This window comes from Stylophora pistillata, chromosome 1 (assembly GCF_964205215.1).
Source record: "Stylophora pistillata chromosome 1, jaStyPist1.2, whole genome shotgun sequence".
In the NCBI taxonomy this organism is placed as follows: domain Eukaryota; kingdom Metazoa; phylum Cnidaria; class Anthozoa; order Scleractinia; family Pocilloporidae; genus Stylophora; species Stylophora pistillata.
Window position 1 is genome coordinate 54,537,573 of NC_142519.1, and position 15,673 is coordinate 54,553,245.

Genomic DNA, 15,673 nt, shown 5'->3' on the forward strand with positions numbered 1-15,673 from the left:
AGAGAAATCCGTCCAGTCTGTACCTTATATATACTCCGTCCTCGATGTCTCTGACAGCATGAATGAGAACGCATACGAAGAAGAGGTTAAACAGTACCATAGAAGAGGTTAAACAGTACCATAGAAGAGGTTAAACAGTACCATAGTTATGTAATAACTATGGTGTATATCCGATGGGAACAAACACCACGCGCCTCAAACAGGTATAGGGTGATGCTTTGTTTTTGTTTTTTTTTTTGTTTGTTTTGTTTTGTTTTTTGTATTATCGATTTCAATAAATGGATGCTGTGTTCAGCCATTGTAGCCACCATTAATCAGACTAGCTCACTAAAAAAGGATGTACTTACATAACGCTCCTTTTATCCTCTGTGACAACAATTGCTATAAACAGAGACGCTCGAATGATAACAGTAAACTTTGAGGCCGTTAACCTTTTTAGAGATTTAAGAGGAAAATAGAAGAAGATTTATTGAATTATCTTCGACTGCAAAGTGCTGAAAAAAGTTTATGTCTGTCGAACAACTTTGAATGCTGTAACGGCAAGAAATTGTATAAAACTTCAACTGAGCGAATCTGATCGATTTGATAGGCTGAACAATTTTGATAAAAATAACGGATTTCTTACCGTCGAATAAAAATAAAATTTGAGATAATTTGTTTAATAAAAAATATTTGTATTAAAGAATCAATGAAATTTTGTTAAACGCGTTTTCTTGTCAAGAAAGCTGACATGTTCATCATTTCCGTTTACCTTCCGAGTTTAATCTATAAAAATTCTAAAACTTCAAATAAAACTAAAAGCTCTATTATTTGAAGGGTAAATTTAGTCAGGACCGAGATCTTACCCTACTTGTAATTTAATTGGTTTATGGAAGCACCAAATTCGATTCACAAAACTATCAATACTTGATGAGTAAGAACACAATTGTTTTATATAGTATGCAGCTATTAAATAATCTGTGAAAAAACATTTGTCTTCATCATGTTGCACTTTTATAGCCCTCTGATGTATTTCGTTCAATCAGTTCACCTTTCATTCCTTTCTAATATTCTTATTAATAAGATCCAGATATTTTCATTATTAGTCGTGAGTGTTTTTTTTTTTTGCTTAGCCAAAACAGGTAATTCTTTGTGGCAAACACCACGTACTTTCTTACATGAACCAAGCTTAGGCTAAAAGAAATTGGCCAAAAGTGACTTTCACTGAAGTTGTCTGACCTTGTTTCAACTATATGATGAAAACATTCTCAACATTTGTTCTGAATGCGACATCATTTTCTGATGGGTCCACAGAAGGATAATGGGGATTTTCTAGTCGTTTTTGTAGACAAAGTAATCCCTAAATTCGCTTTAAAAATATAAGAATTGTGCAAAGGTAACAAGGCATAACGTATATGTTTTGTCACTGGCAAACTCAGTTTGTTTATATCTGTTGTTTACATCGCCTCTCAGCCATTGTGAGTAGAACCCTTCATCGTGGGTGATGTTACAAAATCCAGCAAATCGATTAGATTTACCTAGTTATCACCAGAATTTCTCTCAGCCACCCTTCATGCTTCTGCTTTATCGCTATTCCGATCCAGACATTTACACTTCTGTTTCTCTCATCAGTCTTTCGTCCAACTTTCGCCCACCTATACTGTCAGCAAAATTGACAGCTTTTATGTCTGGTTCTAAAATGTGGCTAATGCCTTATATGAGTTTACAAACAAGAAATGCAGTCCAGAGATGCATCTTCTGCCACAGGGACTTACCACCACAAGTACTTTTGACGGGATACCCGTTTAAGTTAGGTATGCTTGAAAATATCTCATCAAAACAAAGTATTGATTTGATTTGTTAATGCGAATGAATGCACATTACTCACCAAAAGCGTAGGCCCGCTGAGTTTAAACTGCACGAATTTCAAAGCTACGTTTTCGAGTGAAACACTCGCCAAAAACATGTCTTTGAAGGGAATGTCTCTGCGAGTTAACTGTCTTTGGGAGTTGGTGCGAATAAGTGCTGAAAGAGAATTTAAGAATGAAGACATCCTTCTCGTGGCTTTGAATGGTTTTCCGTAGTTCATCTTCAGACATGACGATTTCGAGATGGCTGACCTTAGTATGACACGTGTCAGATGTTAAACTAATAAAAATCTAGCCCACTATGGAGAGTCTGTGGTTCAGAGAATCGAAGTGCAGAATTCGATTGGAGGTTCGATTTTCTTCATGGAGGACTCAAAATTGTTGCTTTGCGAGAGTTTTTTCCTTTATTTTGTTTTCCAGGGACCCAAAGTATGGGAGAGAAGAACCCCATTGGGACGTAGAGGTCATCAAATATTAAACAGCATGAATATGCTTGGCAACAAAAAAGAGAATGCATTATTATCCTAAATGTTCTATATGTGTTTAGTGAAATTAATATATCAGCCAGTCTTTTCACAGACGAAGCTTGTCGCTTTTGCATCACAATAGAGCCTTACCACAGTAAAGGAATAATTATTGAGCCTGTTGGGCTGCAAAGGGAAGATTTCCTGTAGCTGCTTGCAACATATCGTTGTCTCAATGAATTGTTTTCAGTTATGGATAATTTATCTTTCCCTGATTTTGGAGATGCTTTCGTGGAATGTCCTCTCAAAAACAGGTAGGGGATTATGATTTTATTTTTCTACACAACTTCTTATTTCCATAAAGACAAGTTAAGTCCACGATGACAACTTACCGGTCGAAATTTAAGTACAGATGTTTAGTTTTTGGGTTTCATGCAAATGATGGCTACCGTCTGCAAATTATTGAAAATCTATTTTACCAAGTATACTGTTTTTCGTCACCTATCTAATTTCTGATGATACCTATTACTTTTTTTTTTTATAAAAAAAAAAGATGTTATAAGCGAATCTATGGAAAGCGAAGCCCTGAAATTATGTTTTAATTTTAATTTCAATTCCAAATTATGATTACGTGATTCACAAAGTCGGTGCAGCAGATGTCAAGAACTGAAATTTGGGCTTTTAAACATTATTGTCTCGCTGTAAAATAAAATTGAAATGTTTTCATTCATAAAAAAGCGATAAAATAAATGAAACAGTTGGCGACTCATAGAAATCAATAATTGATAGTTGTTCCGGTCTTGTGATTTTTAAATAGTTCCATGCATAACAAAGGAGTTTCAAGAGCCAGTTACAAACAAGGCTCTTTTAAATCACGTGATCAGCACACCGAGAGCAAAGACAGCAATGAGTTGTGAGATACAATGTTTCATTGAAGTCACGTGTGTATCATACAACTTTGGTCGAAACGAGGATGGTGATAACGTGTGTGAGCTGAGTGATTCTGATGGTGTCAGAGAACCAGACGACTTGGTCACACGGCAGGACTTCCTCTATCGCGCGGCAAAGGTATCATGGATAGGGAGAGGGAGTGTGGAGAAAAGAATAACACGAATATGTAGAATTACTTTTGATACAGACTGAATTTGCTCATTTTTGAGGCACGAAATGTTGGCCTAAGACCCCTCAAAGCTTGGAAAAACGATGGATTTTACAGATGTTAGCTTAGTACGTTTTTATTCTACATCTAGAAAAGTTCTCAAACTTTGTATTTCGTTGTCGCTTGCTTCGAGTCTGTCAACACGGTAAATACAATAATATACAGTGACTTATAGCGCTTGGAGAGGCGATTGGGCTAGATGTGAGAGATATTTCTAACATTCTTAATCTGCTGAGGGTTGCGTCTTCGACAACTAACTAGAAACCAAAGCCAATCAATAGAGAAGGTTACTTCCATCTTTTCTGCCTTTGTTTTCTTTATTCACATAAAGAAGTGTTCGTCTTCTCAACATCTTTCGAAGAAGCCAACAACTTTTTTTTTTCAAGTTGTCTAGTCTATGCATGACTTTCTTTTAAACCTTATTAAAGAATCCATGTGCTACCGCTCAGTGTCCTCCGAATTCGCGATGTTATTCAGATTTTGAACACGAAACTCATCTCTGCGTTTGTTCACCGGGATTCACTGGAGACAAGTGTAAAACAGGTGAGTGAGAGAGATTAGTGTGACATTTCCAATTACATAATACTCTGATCCTTTCCTCTTTCAGTTTTCGAAGAGAGTTTCTTTTCGAGGAGATTTATAGCATTTTGAGTGAATGAGTAAGGCATCGAAAACACTCAGTTTTTCCAGAAATCACCCTTGATCAAACACGGGTTGGAGGGGGAATATCAAAAGTTAATTAATTTAATTGACTAAACAGATCAGATATCCTGGAGATAGCTTTAAAAATATTTTGCAGACGTAGACGAGTGCTCAGAAGGAATTCATGCTTGTCACGTGAACGCCTTATGCAACAATTCTGAAGGGTCATACAGGTGCTGGTGCAAGGATGGATATAAAGGCGATGGGTATCTATGTGAAGGTGAATATTAAGTTTTGTTCCAGTTGGAGTATAAAGCAGTCTCTACTCTAGTAAGGAGAGATTCTATTTTGATTAAGGCAGCTACAGTGAGGTAGAGGAGCCCTGAGATCCTATCTAGAAGTGCTACTCTTTTTTAAGAATGGTTCTGCGAGACAACTTGAAGCCTAGAAGCTAAGCCCGTTTAACATTACCTTGCATTTGAAGCTGGCTTCCTGAATGTCTGAGGTTTCTTAGCCCAAGGCACTGACGCGTGGGTATAAGGTTTGCTCAATTTGCCTATAGGCTCCTATTCCTGAACTGGTTTCGCACTTAAAACAAGTTGTTTAGCTCGGTCTTTTATGAATAGGGTTCAGTTTCCGATTCACAAACTTACTTCGCTTTGTATCTTTTTTCTTAGAAAAATAACCTCAACCTGAATGATGCTATTATGAATGGAAAACGGCAAATAATAAAACCTAGGTTACCAAATTGATGAGGAAAGTGGTAACGTTTGTCTGTTTCTTTTTAATTTTTTTTCCTACTATTCTACAATTATAGAACAAAAAAGCTGCGCCGAACTGCTTCGAGATGGTTGGAATTCCAATGGCGTATACACTATCAATCCAGATGGTGGCAAGTCAGTTCAAGTGTTCTGTGACATGACCACGGACGGTGGAGGTTGGACAGTTTTTCAGAGACGCTTGGACGGTTCTGTTGACTTCTTTCTTGAATGGGAATCTTATAAACACGGCTTTGGGGATCTTAATGGAGAGTTCTGGCTTGGAAACGACAATCTATATCATATGACAGCCGCTGATGATGTCATATTAAGAGTTGACCTGGAAGACTTTGAAGGGAACATTACCTACGCTGCGTACACGACTTTTAAGGTGGCAGACGAGGCTGACAAGTACCGGCTTTTGATTGGAGGATACACCGGTACTGCTGGGGACTCTATGACTGAAGGAGAACCGCTAAGGTATGTGAAATCGGTAACACAAAGTGCACTGGAATACTTAGTATCCCAATTCGGTGTTTGCCATCGATTACTGACTGACTTATTGATCAAACCCTAACCCTATGGATATGACCATTTTATAAACTGGTGGACTAGTTGTTTAAATGATGAGATTATTAATACAACAGTAATGGACTTGATGATAAGAAAATAATTGAAATATATTAACAAAGTTGAAATAGTAAATTGGCCACTGTTACGATTCCGAGAACACCTTCGCGACGTGGAGAGGAATGACAAGGACACATCGAAACCAGTCACTAGACATTTTAATTTACCTAACCATTCTAACAACATATGGCAATCTGCGGTCTTTCCTTACACTTAGATAGCAAGGAAAGCCGTAAAACTCTTGAACAAAAGCTCATCTTTCAAACCGGCAGTCTGAATCCCACAGGTATCAACGAGAGCTTTTCATTCCACTAATTTATTCGTGTTTTTCTCGTTGCCATGTTCCCACTAATAACGTAGCACCATTTTCTGCCTTTAAAAGCACACACAACCCACAATTCCTCTATTCGCTCCGACGAAGGGCTGACGTTCGAAACGTCAGCTTTTATGGTCGTAACGGTGGCCAATTTAACATTTCAACTTTGTTGATATATTCAAATTATCTCGTTAACCCCACCGACGCAGCCCCAAACAGTTTCTTTAGAAACTATTAGCCTTTATTAATAATAAGGAGACTGACTGAATAAATTTTTGATTGACTGATTGATTGAGTTATGAATTTACTCATTGCATAACTGACTGATTGACTGATTGACTGATTGACTGATTGACTGACTGACTGACTGACTGATTGACTGATTGACTGATTGACTGATTGACTGATTGACTGATTGACTGATTGACTGATTGACTGATTGGCTGATTGACTGATTGGCTGATTGGCTGATTGACTGATTGATTGATTGATTGATTATAGTAATATGTCGTTTACGACGAAAGATATGGACAACGACCTGAGCGGTGACAACTGTGCACTTTTGTTCAAAGGTGCTTGGTGGTACAACAATTGTCATCATTCTAACCTCAACGGCTTGTATCATGGAGGACCATTCAGTGATTCGCCTGCAGATGGTGTTTCTTGGAATTCCTTCAGAGGATATATGTATTCACTGAAACGTACCGAGATGAAGATGCGACCTTCAAATTGGAAATGACTAAATGGTGCTGAAAGCTGTGGTCAATAGTTTCATGATCGATTACCATTTTTGTGATTAACCTTTATTTAAACTAACAGTTGTAGGTCTTGAAAATATTTAGTTTAGTCCATTTGTTTTCCCAATCAGTAAGTTTGGCTGATTTATAGCAGTCAGTTGTTTTCCAAATATTCCACATCTCTCTGAATTAATGGCGTTAGTGGATCCGACTACTTCTTTGAAAAGAAATAACTCGCGTGTTTGTTTCGTCGTGATAATTTATGTTAAGTAAGAAACCCAAGAGATAGACTCTGAAGCTGCAACTTCGATTCAACATCAAGATTTACAACCAGGATTCTGCATACACGATTTGCAAAGGGTATTTACATTGACTAATTACACTCGTGAGTATAGTGGAGTGTAAAGACGAATGTAAGGAAGTCAAGCGAAATTTTTCTTGGTTATTCTAAGTTCAGTTGCTATATATAGATCCCTGGCATAAGAAAATTAGTCTTGTTTCTCTCCCTACTATACAAGCGAGTTTATTTTCCCTACATAGTTCATTTGGTCTAGCAGTTAAGCAAAGTTATCGCCCAACCAAGTGCGAATTTACCTCCCAGTCGAAAAGAAACGCTACAGTAGTGAAGAAGTATAAATTTCTCGCCTCAGGTCTCTTCAGTTTGTTCTTCATTACTTTCTGACTGAAACGAAAAGAAATAAAACTTGGAAGGAGCGCCTAAAACTATTAATACTTAATCAGTTATAACACTATTCTTGTGCAAGATTCAGTCATTAAAAATTCTTGAAAACGAAACCTTCATCTGAGTCATGTTTTACCCACCTCAGGTACCTTTCCGTTGTATGTCGTCTATTCGCATTTTATATTTTTATTTTCATTGAAATTTTGCAAAAGGGCGCGATGGTACCGCTTTACGCAGACTTTTTTGTCTCTGATGATTGTCTTCTCACGCAATTATTCGCCTTTTAACGAAAATGAACGCGTATCTTCTCGTAATGAACAGCAAAAGGTGTAGTGTAGAAGTATAAATTCTTCGCCACAGTTCCTTTCAGTTTGTTCTTGCTTACTTTTCTGACTGAAAGGAACAGCTATAAATTTTGTACACGGGCACCTCAAAACTATCAATACTTAATGAGTTAACAAAATTCTTCTTCAAGATTCAGTTATTAGATTAAAATTCTGGTCAACGAAACCTATATCTCCATCTTGTTATAGATTAGATAGCTTTCCGTTGTATTTGGTTTATTTTACGTTTCATATTTTCTAGTCTTCTTGGAATTTCTATCATCAATTTCAAAATTAATTACTCAGCAGGCAAAACGTATTTCGCGACCACTCTTTGAATAATGTTATTGTTTGTTGAGCTGCATTCTTTTAAGTGAACAAACTCGTTTTATGTTCTAACCAGGCTCACTACATGGAGAAGGCGACTGAGTTGACCCTAACTCCGCAAAAACAGGGCCTGAGTGAAAAAAGGGGAAATTAAGCACCGATATGCTGACGGTTAACTGATTTGCAATTTTTTTGTACCTGCTAGCATAGTCAAGCAATAAGTAGAAATTTGAAAACAAAGTTTTAAAATTTCTGCATAAACTTTCTGACGGTGAAGACTAAACATGCATCTCTGCATACTATTCCTTCTTTGTGCCGTTGTGGATGGCATAAGCCGTATTTCAGGACCAAATTTCAAGGCTGTTTACTTTGCCGACAAAATAACAGGACGAAAGCTGAACGGAAGCCTAATAAGAGAAACAGAGGTGGATTCGGAAAGTTCCTGTCAGTTTGAGTGTGTGAATGAGGAGCGATGTCAGTCTTACAACTTTGGAACCATTAAGGGCGACTCAGGGAAATTCAAGTGTCAACTAAGTGACTCCGATCGATTTGCTGCATTTGCTAACTTTACTCAGGATGATGATTTCACTTACAGAGGAATAAAGGTAATTAAAATGAACTTGTCACGATCACAATGTCCCAGTGACAGTTATTTTTCAATGAAATAAATTAACTTTTATTCACTATCAACTAAATCGGGTATCTTCTGGCATTGGAATCACCAATTAACTGAATCACCAGCCTCCGCGTTATCGCGGACATCTAAACAAACTGGACAGCATCACTCAACAGATGATAGGCTAAAGAAATGTGTGATGTTATTCTAAAGTAGGACGATGGAAAATATTTCCGTTGTACTCATACTACGACGTTTCGAAGTCTGCATGACCTCATTATCAAGTAAAATGTTAAAACTGATGTAAAATTGTAGCTCAGAGATAATATACAAATAAAATGTGATAACTTCATTAGAATAATGAGCGTTCATTGTTGTTGGTGTTTAGCATGTCAGATCGTGCAGTATATGTTTAAATAAATACTTTTGCACGTATTGAGTACGTGCAAAAGTATTTATTTAAACATATACTGCACGATCTGACATGCTAAACACCAATAACAATGAACGCTTATTATTCTAATGAAGTTTACACATTTTATTTGTATATAATCTCTGAGCTACAATTTTACATCAGTTTTAACATTTTACTTGATAATGAGGTCATGCAGACTTCGAAACGTCGTAGTTTTTTACCGTTAATTTTTATTATCAAATGTATTTCTAAACATTCTCTGATTAGTACTCATACTTCGTCGTAAATTCCTCACACACGTTGGTGCGTTGATATCTGACGAATATTCTGCCCAAGTTACATCAAAATCCAACAAATTCTGTTCTATTCAAATTCTATCTACTCTATTGATCCTTTAAAAAATTGAGTAGAGGTAATTCTCGTAAAAACGTACCTGTAGTTCTCGGCCTGAAAAGAAATTTACAGTTTTCGCTCCTCGTTTACTATAAGTCCGTTGGAACTCGAGGGAAAGGTCATTTCGCGACCTCAGCGGGGAACATGAATTTACATTTGATACGGCGAGGTCCGAAAATTCATTGGGAAAAGGAAACGAAAAGAAAAGGGGCCAAAGAAAGTTAGAGAAAAGGAAAAATCTGCTCTCAATTATTTTGCAACAGGCTTTATCTTTGACTCCTCCCGACTCCTCTCGTTGAGACCGTTTTGCAAGATGTGACAGAAATTTGCTTCTGTTGTGAGGTGGAAGACGCGATGTAAAGGAGTAATAAACGCTCTTTAAAAGGCCTTTGGGATTATGAAAATGTTATGACACCTTTCGCTAAATCTCTTCTGACTTGACTACGTGAGCCTCACCTGTCTGGTTGATCATCAATATCCATCTGTCCTTTAAATGTTCATGCTTTTATTCGCTGCTGAACCCCTCACGAAAGTTACTCAGTACCCATGTTTTAATGTATCTATGAATAAGGACCCTGCAGAAGTCCCTATAGAAAGTTGCAAGGTGTTGTCCACGATTGATGGCACTATTCATGCGTTAAATAACAAACCTTGATCTTATTTTTTGACATCAATTTTGCTCGAGAACGTTTTCGCGTTTTGTCATCCGGCGTAAACCGTTTGGAACGTCGTATCGACGAAAAATTCCAATTCCCCTCATCTCTTTGTTAAATCATTTTAGGAAAGTTTGAAAAGGACTTAAAAAATCCATACATGTCCTTTAAAACCCCTTGTTTTTTTCGGAACTATTATAATTCATATGAGGAGAACTGATTAGGTAATCCAAGAGATTATTTTTTCACAGAGTGCTTGTGAGGAGGACAGTTTTCAATGCGGCAAAAAAGGAATCTGCATTCCCAACTATAAAGATGTCAGCGTACGATGCAAATGTGATGATGGCTATATGGGAAAACCCTGCGGTAAGTTAAACTGCTAGATATTTCATTGACATCAATCACTGCTTAATCATCTTTTAAGAACAATTTCAAAATTCTCTTCGTTTTCTTCCTAACAGAGGCGAGAAGCTGCTCTCAATTGTTCCAAGATGGTCTCAATTCCAGTGGGGTGTTTACTGTCAATCCAGATGGCGGCAAAGCAATACAAGTGTTGTGCGATATGAAAACGGACGGTGGAGGTTGGACCGTTTTGCAGAAACGCTTGGACGGCTCTGTTGACTTTTATCTTGGATGGGAGTCCTACAAAAAAGGCTTTGGAAATCTGAATGGCGAGTTCTGGCTTGGAAATGACAACATTCACCGTTTCACAGCCGCTGATGACGTCATGTTGAGAGTTGACCTGGAAGACTTTGATGGCAAAGTCGCCTACAGTGAGTACACGACTTTTAAGGTGGCAGACGAGGCTGATAAGTAACGGCTTTTTATTGCAGGATACAGTGCCACAGCTGGTGATTCTATGATATACCAAAGGTAAGAAAGGCATTCGTGGGGACTAACTGAGCACCACATACAGATTATTTTTGAAAAGATTAATTTTGGTGAAATTAAAATGAAACAAGCAATGAGCTTGATAACGATGAGCTTTTCCGTGCGCTTGGTTGGCACAAGAAATCATCAAAGACCGTTGAAGACACTGCGCGGTATGACTCCCGAAATTCTAAGATCTCTATTTGTACTGCGAAATGGCATGACTTCCTTCCAAAAACAAATCGGCACTTACACAGCCCCATACAAGTTTTTAAAAAATAATTTTCTAATACCGAGGAGCTGAAGCGTGAACCGGCTAAGTTCTGCGTGAACCGGCCAAGTTCTGCGTTCTGTAGCTTCCTTAAGTGAATTGCAACGAAGAATTCATCATGATAGCTTTCTAACGAGACAGTGCATCCTTAGGACATGATAGGTTTCTATTATTTTATAAGTGAGATTACGAAGATATTTTACTTCTAAACATACTGAACGAATTTCATATCGCCAAACAAATAAAGTTAACGATCAATTCTTGTCCATATATTTGTCTCAGTAGATGTCTATCTCTACTGTCTCTGCAAATTTGTCCACGTAATCCTAAAAGCAGACTAAGTTGCAGAGCCTTTTTGTCGGAAAACATTCTCCGCACATTTAAGTTTGATAGAGACAGGCTTACATAAAATTTTATTTCATTTCAGCAATATGCAGTTTTCTACCAAAGATCAAGACAATGATCTCGGTCAACACGTGTCCAACTGTGCCCAACAATACAAGGGAGCCTGATGGTACAAAAACTGCCATGGCTCAAATCTGAACGGATTATACCTTACTGGTCCCCATGCTTCTTTTGCTGATGGAGTCAACTGGAAAACTTTCAGGGGTTATCGCTACTCGCTGAAACGCACCGAGATGAAATTAAAAACCAAGGTATAAGGCGATGTCTATCGAAGAGTAACCGATCAAGAAACTAAGCTATCTTAGCAAGTAAATAATTATGCATGATGACACCTTTAAATTAAACTTTTTCGATAGCTTCAATACAATTCATTGTAAGTGTTGTTATTACATCGCTCGCAGCGCCGTGGGCAAGATGAAGCAAATTCTGTGTTCTGATTGGCTACCCGAGCGGGCAAGATGAACCCATCTTGCCCGCTCGGGATTGCCCACATTGATCCCACGCATGAATAAAATTGAATTAACCAAGACTGTTCGCTCGAGATAGCTGAATAACAGCCTGGTTTTTTTTTTTTCGCATTTTTGTGAACCTTGAATTCGTCTCGGTCCACAAAAATGTGAAAAAATAACTCGGCCATATCCAGTCATCTTGACCTCACGTTTGAATAATAACGCATATATATTGACTTTCAGTAGACTGGACTAGTGCGCAAAGCTCATTGGTTGCTCACTGGATCTATTGTTCACGTAAAAACCTTTCAGTGTAGCTTCGATTAACTTTTGAAATTTGCCACCATTTCAATTGCAGTCTCCTTCTTCGCAGCCATTGTTTGGTCACATGACAGGCACTCTCTCCCCCATTAACATAGGGGATTTACACTGACTTGTATTCGAGAGTATCCCAAAGCATTAAAAGAGTAAGAAAAAAATTCATGTGACAATTCTCTCGGTTTGTCCGACATCCAGTTGCCGCAGATTCCCGGTATATGTATATGGAAATAAGTTTTCTCAGTTTGTTTCCCCACTTTGTTTGTTCAAGCAATCACTTCACAGTTCATCACACAACAAAGTTCAAATTTATCCTCCTGAATTGAATTGTCATCGTCACAATAGTATAAAAGCAAAAAGGTCCTGTCACAGTTCTTCTCAGTTTGTCCCTAATTATTTTCTGAACGTATCAGATAATACTGAACTGTTCTGGCTTTGACTTAGTAATTACGCAATTGCTCCATAGGAGTATCGCCTATAGGAATCGCTCCTTTGAACGAAATAATTTGGATATATCAACAAAGTTGAAATGGTAAATTGGCCAACGTAACGATTACAAAAGCTGACGTTTCGAGCGTTAGCCCTTCGTCGGAGCGAAGGGGTAACGCTTGAAACGTCAGCTTTTGTAATCGTTACGGTGGCCAATTTACCATTTCAACTTTGTTGATATATCAGAATTATGGCGATTCTAGATTGCCGATCTTAGCAGTATGCAAAGACGCGCGTCAGATATGAGCGTCGTAATCGGTCTTGCTCAGCATGGAGTCTCTGTCTGAGTGGTAGAGCATCGGAGCGCGATTCGTCAAGGGAACTAAGAATTTTATCTTTATCTTTGTCCTACGCTCGTAGCTGGACGAAAAAACGTCATTGTACATTTCTTTACCGAGCTCAAAACTTACCATCTTTCTTATTCTTTATATATACATAGGTTCTATGATTAACAAAGTCTTCTCGGCTCTCTTATTTTCTACCTGGCTATCTGGCTGCGACACCCGTAAGCAATACATCATAAACATGACAACCTGCACGGATTATTCGTCAATGGTCCCCTATACCAGCTTCTGATCAGAACAACCAACGTAGCAATTTGTTTTCAAAAAGAGTGAATTCCTATTCCAGTTATGACTTTACAAGGCGATTGTTCAGATCAAAATCTCTGCTCTTTAAGTTCTGGAGTCAAAAATAAAAAGCACTAAATGGCCAAATGGGAAAGCCACTGATGGAGTATGGAGTATTTTCTAAGAATAGGATGATTTACTTTACAATTTTTATTACAGCTTAACCTTAATTATTTTATCATTTATTCAGGAGATACAAATATAATAAAAAAAGTCCTCTCAATTGAAATGGAAGTCGAGAGTTTAAGCCTGTGCGAGACAATTCCCATAAATAAAAAGTGTAAATGACGTGTACAATCTAAGACCTATTTACAAGCTATAGTATGATTCAATATCAATTAGCCTATAGGTTGAAAATTGTAAGACATTTACATATTAAGCTAAGAAATATTCTAAAGTTCAGTTAACGTCTATAAAAGTCTTGTTCCAAATAGAGGCAGTTATCTAGCGTGTACATGTACTCCCTTACTAGGCAGGCTATTCCAGGCACTAATTATCCCAACAATGAACTAATTCTTATAGCAGTTTTGCGCTTGCCAAAAGAAAGGAGGTGGAGTGCTGCTGGCAATGGTGCACAGATAAGTATTTGACTGGGACTTCTCACTAAGTTCATGGTTCAGTCAGATGTGATTTTTTTAACTCTCTTTTACGCTGTGCTTTGAGGAACAAAGGTGATTCGTGTTGCAACAGTTGCCATCACTCGAATCTCAAGGTATCTATCACAGTGAGCTATATACGTTGTACGCCGATACAGTTTACTGGAAACGATTTAAAGGATTGCAATACTCACTTAAGCGTTCAGAGATAAATCTTTGATCTCATATCATGAATAAACAATAATTGTGCACTCTGTCTGTGTACTGGTGCAGACATTGTTTTTGATCTCATATCATGAACAAACAATAATTGTGCACTCTTTCTGTGTTCTGGTACAGTCATTGTTAGAGACAATGAACAAACACTGTGTTAAGAAGGAAAAAGATTCGTAGCAAAGCCGATTATTGGTTTTAATAAAGTACAAGTATCTGTAAAAAGATGCTTTAAAGCGGAATGGCTTGCTTTACGTTATAGTTCAAGTGCCTTATCTATGAAATGCCATTTTTGAGAAAAAAGAAGAACTTTCACGTAGAACAATTATTTACCGAAGCGCAGCTGAATAACTATTTTAGTATATACTACGAAGATACCGAAAAATAAGATTATTTCTATCAATATACCGAAAAATGGGTCGGAAATTAAACTCACGAAGCCCAATTTTGTCTCTTCGGATGCTCAGTGGTAAATAGTACTCGCCAGACTATCGAGCAAGCCGATCAGCGCGGGAGATATTTACTTGTGTGGTATTTAACGCATTAACAGTGGTTTAGCGTGATTTCTACTCTTATTGACAACGACATTCGACATCACGGTGGTCCGAATGTTGTGAACTAACGAGGAACAGCTGATAGAAGGGCTAAGCATCGCGTTTCCATCATTGATATTGCAACGGACAGAACGTTATAGAGCCAATAAGTGATGCACAAATAAGGATTATTTTATATTAGCTTTTCCAGTTTGTAATAAGGGGGTAAACAAGGTAAATGTTTAATGAACTCAGCCCAAAAGCGACAGATGTTTTACTACCTAATCGTTAGAATCGAAATTCGAAAGAGCTTTTGACTTAAAAAAATCAACAACAACAACAAAAGCAAGAAAACCTTTCCTTAAATGAATAAATACAGTTTTCTCAGGCAAGCTGTTTGATCTTTACAGAAACGGTCTCTAAGCATGTCATCCTCAGGCTTGGAAAGGACATTTCGTATCTCCGAGTGAAATTTTCAATTAAGATGCAGAGGCGAATTACAGGTTCAATAACTCAGATCATGTTTCACGGCTCACTGTCACAATGGAAATAATGCAGTGTAACAGTCAGTATATAGTCATCATTTCTTAACTGTTTTTTTTTTTTAATCTTAGCTTTTACTTTATAGGGGCGGAAAAGAGAGGGATTTATAACATTGTAGACGTTGTAATTAGCAATGTTACGGACCTTAAGCAGAACACGATAACGACGGCAACGAAGACGCGGGGAAAAAAGGTCTAATAAGCAGAACCAAAGTTCAGCACGTGCGATTTAAAACTTCGTACATTTTTTTAGTAGTCCTCTGAATACGGATGGTAAACACATTCACCCATTCGCGAAATGCTACCTAAACACATAAATTCACTTTTTAATATTGGACGTCTTCCTCAGCGTTGCCGTCTTTACTGCTAAAAGTCCTTGTTGTATTTTCGACCCCT

General features: G+C 37.7%; 2 protein-coding genes across 2 annotated transcripts; both read left to right on the forward strand.

Moving 5' to 3' along the window:
* The first annotated feature begins 3,514 nt into the window (after positions 1 to 3,514).
* LOC148743144 (microfibril-associated glycoprotein 4-like) lies at positions 3,515 to 7,339 on the forward strand. Its single transcript, XM_088750159.1, has 5 exons — positions 3,515 to 3,538; positions 3,899 to 4,013; positions 4,270 to 4,392; positions 4,930 to 5,350; positions 6,318 to 7,339. The coding sequence occupies exons 1-5, from the start codon at positions 3,515 to 3,517 to the stop codon at positions 6,553 to 6,555; spliced, it is 921 nt and encodes a 306-aa protein (XP_088606285.1). The 3' UTR covers positions 6,556 to 7,339.
* Positions 7,340 to 7,931: 592 nt separating this feature from the next.
* LOC148743145 (uncharacterized) lies at positions 7,932 to 12,745 on the forward strand. The gene is made up of 4 exons (XM_088762950.1): positions 7,932 to 8,490; positions 10,214 to 10,328; positions 10,424 to 10,835; positions 11,531 to 12,745. Exons 1-3 carry the CDS (start codon positions 8,170 to 8,172, stop codon positions 10,777 to 10,779), a joined length of 792 nt encoding a protein of 263 aa, XP_088619076.1. The 5' UTR covers positions 7,932 to 8,169; the 3' UTR covers positions 10,780 to 10,835; positions 11,531 to 12,745.
* Positions 12,746 to 15,673: the final 2,928 nt, after the last annotated feature.